A 5,000-nucleotide genomic window follows, 5' to 3' on the forward strand; every position below is an offset into this window, starting at 1 on the left:
ATTCTTAACAGTTGTTGTTGTTATTCTATTTCTTCATTTCGTTGTGTTTCATTGGCCCTGAAAAGCCCCTATGGGGAGCAGTCAATTAAGTACATATTGTATTGTAACTAGAATTTTCCTATTATTTTAATGGTCCACCATTACTAACTTTAAAATCTTGAGAGAGCTGGATCGAGGGGGAAATGATGTCAAAAACTCACTAGTTTATAAGAATGCAATGCGTTTGTACATGACTGAATGAATATGCAGCACAGGAGTTTCGGGCTTTCGGATTTTTAAACTCGTGTTTTGCATACATAATAAACTGTGTTTACACGCTGAAATTTTAAGCTATTGAGTAAATGACGTCATTTTTCCGTAGATCCATCCCTTTGAGGTCCAGTTGGTCAGTTTTCAGTGTGAGTAATGGCAGACCGTGAAATCCAAAACTTACACTCAAAATAAACAGCCTTTGGATAAAAATCAAAGCTCAAAATTTTGCCAAGCAGGTGTTAAGCAAACACATTTTCAAAATCTGAGGAAAAAAGGAAGTGATTTTCTGATCATAGTACAACTTTAAAACCGGATTATTCTATTCACTGAATTCTCTATTTAAAGGTACAATAAACTTGATATTGTTGTTGTTGGCAAAAAATTCAAATTAGGGTTTTGACAAGATTCGTGAAGTCTTTTTCTGTTATTTAACAACAATAAGTAAACCCTCCTCCTTAAAATAACAAAACCTAGTCTTCCTTGTAATTTTTACCCAAACAGAATGGTAAGTTCCTCAACTTATTAAATCAGATATTTGACCAAAATATTCAAACAGTCAGAAAAACTATTTGGATGCCTGACAAAGAAACCTAGACGACGAAAACTATTAATGGCAATAACTAGGTGTAAAACAGTACCTTGATTTTGGCAGGACAGTGAGGAAAAGCTGGATCAGTTGGAACAGTGCAGATTTCTTCTTCAGTACCAGATTTAGGTCTTCTTCTAGGACACCAATGTTCAACCTATCAAATGTCATAATTAAATGTTATTGATGTATTTCCAAAATCTACTTGTGAAACCACAACTTACATTACTTACCTCGCTGAGATAATTCAAGATGGAGCAGATACTTCCATTGACACCATACAGAGCAAACCTTTGGTCTGATTTCCAATTTTCTTTCATCCACTGCAAGACCAAACAAACTGAATCACTTCATTGAAGCTTGGAAATTGCCAGAAATTTTGGACAACTGAAAAATTTCATTCACTTTACAAAGGAGAACAGGTTCACATAAGCTCGATAAAGGGTCAACCATTTTTGAAAGAAACATCTATTGTTTTTTAAATAACACTTCAATGTAACATTCCACAAAAGAGCAATAAATTATTAGTCAATATATACCAACAAGGAACTAAGCTTACTTTTACTTTATGTCCACAATTAGGAAAAGCTGCGTCATCAGGAATCTCACAACTGAACCCTCCTGTAATTAAAAAGGTTGTGAAAATTTAACCCCATGAATGTTATGTTCAAGTTCTGTTTGAAGAGGCTACATATGAAAGACTTTATATCTGAGAGTTTTTGCATGACTTTCCAAAAGCATTCAACTTTACTAGAAAAATAGATAATTATTATTTGAACGACAAAATGTAGGGCTTTGAAGGTAATTAGTAATTTTCTTTTTTGCATTTTTTTTCTAAATGTGACAGTCACAGATATTTGAAAAAATGCACATAATTTCTGTTTCTTTCATTATCAGAGAGCTTGTACGCATTAATTGCATCTACAAGATTAAAAATTACACAAAACTATATCTAGGTTTTACGAGTAAACGAATATCGTTGAAGAAAGGTTTAGCTTAAAAATCAACAAACCACAGTACAGAGTGTATGCCGGTAGACCCATTTATCAGTTCCAAATGTATGGTTAATCTACAACTGACAAGTACCAACAAAAATTCTACACAGGTATTAACACCTTTAAACACAGAGACAACAATCTTGTCAGTTATTTTTTTGCAAACCTTCCTGGTATAAAATCTCTTTTTGTGATTTTCCATACCTTTGGTCCTGTTGACATTGTTGATAGAGTTGTTTAGGGACTTTATTTGTTTGATCAGGTGTTGAAACTCTGAAGTGCTGTTTAATATCACATCCTCTACTTGCTTCTCAAGATTTTTTATCCTAGCTAACATGTTTTGCAACAAGACTGCAGTAGCTTTCTTCATTTCTTGTACATCCACTGTAAGAGAAAGTGCTCAATGATTTGGGATGTTGGACTGATCAGTTTCATACATGTATCTAATGGCTGATTTGGGAAACGCGAGTCTGAGTGGCAGATTCCCCTGGCAATTTCGTGAAGTATCTGCTCAACACAGCGATGTGACACTATGGCCAGGAGTCAGCTAATTTTAAAATACCAGAGAGAGACCCCTTCACTGTCCTTTAACGCTTTAGCGCCCAAACCAGCCTAAACCCGGCCAGACTTAGTATTTTACTCTGTCTAACGCCAGACGATTTTACTTGTCAATGGGGAACCCCTGGGAGTCAATGGGTTAAAACCAGTCCAAAACTGTGTCCCCTCTATAAACCCATTGGGCGATTTCACATGATATTTGTGCCTAGGCCTAAGCGGCTCCGGTTGGAAAACAACATTAATTTTGTTTTTTGTTAAATTTTATGGCATGCTTGAAATAGGAATTTCAAAGTAATGGGAAAATAGATATCTCAAGGATGGCAGGGATGGCGCAGTGGTGAGAGCACTCGTCTCCCACCAATGTGGCCCGGCTTCCATTCCCAGACTCGGTGTCATATGTGGGCTGAGTTTGTTGGTTCTCTACTCTGCACCAAGAGGTTTTCTCCAGGTACTCCGGTTTCCCCTCTCCTCAAAATACCAACATTTGACTTGATTTGTGTTAATTGTTAATTTCAATTTACGGTCTCTTAAATTAGTGCTTCAGCGCTAGAATGATTCGACACTTAAATAAAGTTCCTTTCCTTTCCTTTCCTTTCCTTTCTCAGAAATGGGTGAATAGATTCATCTTAGCAAAAAAATACAGTTGAAGTAAAGGCACTGTTACACTGTGAATGTTTCGTGCAACTTGTCCCACCACAGTGTCATCAAAACATTGCCAGACAAATTGCACGAAACATTTCACAGTTAACAGCATCTTAAGGGGCACTTGTATTTTGTCCATGCAAAGATAGTTAACAGAGGGGACTAGTTTTGAATCTCGGCAAACATCAAAGGAACAAACAAAGATGCTAAACAAAGATGTTTTGATCCCTATAATACTTTCAGCCAGGAAATCCGAACAGATTTGAAATTTTTAGGAGATAAAAATATGCCTACATGTATATCTACCGTTTAAATACTAAAATATGTTTAACAATGCTATGTTTAAGTGGTTTTGCACTATATTCTCGTTGGGTGCGCCTGCCATGTATGCATTCGATCTATATGAACCGAAATATAAGCTTTGCAATTGCTGAACCTGAATGACATATCAGTCTAAGAGCTTGGTTAACGTTGAATGTGGTTAGTTTTTCCTAGAGCTTCATTAGTATGCAAATTATGGCGTTAATTAGTATGCTTGCAAATAAATTTACTACCTTATCGTGATCTTTTTGGTTTCTATCTTCACAGATACTATTTAATTTCAGCCCCTTTTGTGTACAGGTGTCAAATATCTAAGCTTAACGTTAATAGAACTGGAGCGGAGGAAATTGTCGAGCGAGACATTCAAAATTAACTTTATGAAGTCCTGCGGGGTTGATATCTGTTCACCGACATTCTTTTTGTTGTTAAATGTTCAACAATTTTTTACAAAACAAGAAACCATTAAGATGCAAGACAACAAACCGAGTTAAGCTTACTTAACACTCATCAACACATCTTTGTTTTGTGTTCCTTACGGAGCCATGATTTGCAGACGATTTCAGATTGCATGCTTTTCCTAAACAAAACTACATTAAGCTTAAGTTTTTGACACAAAACTGAGGAAGTGAAGTCTACGACCGGTACGTAATTTAAATGATTAGTCTCTCATTTTCATATATAAGCTTAAAATTCATATAGCAACGCTCGACAGCTTACCGTTATCGACATCGCTCGCAGCATGCAGACCTTTTTCTTTAGCGAGAGCTTCAATATATTCCTGTGAAAGCACAATTATTTTCCTCTTCAAATAATCTGACTGTGACTGTTTGTCGTTGATTTGAATTCGGATCAGGTACATTCCCCAAACGAAGCTAAGAACAATCAAGATGATGCCGATTCTGTGAGAACTTAGGCGAAATTTCAGCCATCCGCGACAACTCTTCTTTAGATGTGAACGATCGCCCGTCATCACGTTTGAGGTAATCTAGGAAAATAAAATTAACCTCCTTCAGAGTTCACGATAAAGCGCCCGGTGCCAAGCGCCCTGAGAAGGGCTTCATGAAGGAAGCAAGAACATGATGTGACTTCTACAACCCAAGAACGATAAGTAAGATGCTTGACAGGCGCTTCCGTGAAAGCGGAACACGCCTGAGGGTCATTACGGGTAGTTTCGGGTTCACGGGTGCTAAAGAACAAAGTTCACTGTGCTACAGGAAAATATACTGGCAACTCGAATGCTGTTTCAGGTCTATGGGAAACTTTTGGCTTAGTTTTCATCAATGGAGCAGGGACATCTAGTCTTGACCTGTGGAATGTGACCTGGGTTTTAGACCCGGCTTTTCGGGTACCGTTTCTAGTTGGATCAAGGAACACAGAAGTTCGTAAAAAATAAATTAAAATTACCTCAAAACAGGAAGTCCGAAGTCAACGGGCAGATGAATGTCATTTATCAAACGATAATTGTCATGAAAAGAGCTAACAAAACCCTCCCTCGCGTTTTTATTCTTCGCTTTCTTTCCATTTATTGCAATAGTTATCCTTACTAATAGCTTCACTAAAGATCTGTGGAAAGCTGTTTAAAAGTTGTACTTCATTCATTTACTTTTCTTTTTTCTTTACACCCCAAGGTTCTTTTAGTTTGGAAT

General features: G+C 36.9%; 1 protein-coding gene across 1 annotated transcript in view; it reads right to left on the bottom strand.

The window, feature by feature from the left end:
• LOC138049490 (alpha-1,6-mannosylglycoprotein 6-beta-N-acetylglucosaminyltransferase A-like) overlaps positions 1-4,505 on the bottom strand; it is a 29,481-nt gene extending 24,976 nt beyond the window's left edge. Inside the window, exons 1-5 of the mRNA XM_068895779.1 lie at positions 4,072-4,505; positions 2,038-2,217; positions 1,398-1,459; positions 1,072-1,161; positions 891-995 (exon numbers count right to left, since the gene is read on the bottom strand). Of these exons, the coding sequence (XP_068751880.1) occupies positions 891-995; positions 1,072-1,161; positions 1,398-1,459; positions 2,038-2,217; positions 4,072-4,324 (690 nt within the window). The 5' untranslated portion in view covers positions 4,325-4,505. The remainder of the gene's footprint in view (positions 1-890; positions 996-1,071; positions 1,162-1,397; positions 1,460-2,037; positions 2,218-4,071) is intronic.
• Between the last annotated feature and the right edge of the window lie 495 nt (positions 4,506-5,000).

This window comes from Montipora capricornis, chromosome 5 (assembly GCF_036669925.1).
Source record: "Montipora capricornis isolate CH-2021 chromosome 5, ASM3666992v2, whole genome shotgun sequence".
In the NCBI taxonomy this organism is placed as follows: Eukaryota; Metazoa; Cnidaria; class Anthozoa; order Scleractinia; family Acroporidae; genus Montipora; species Montipora capricornis.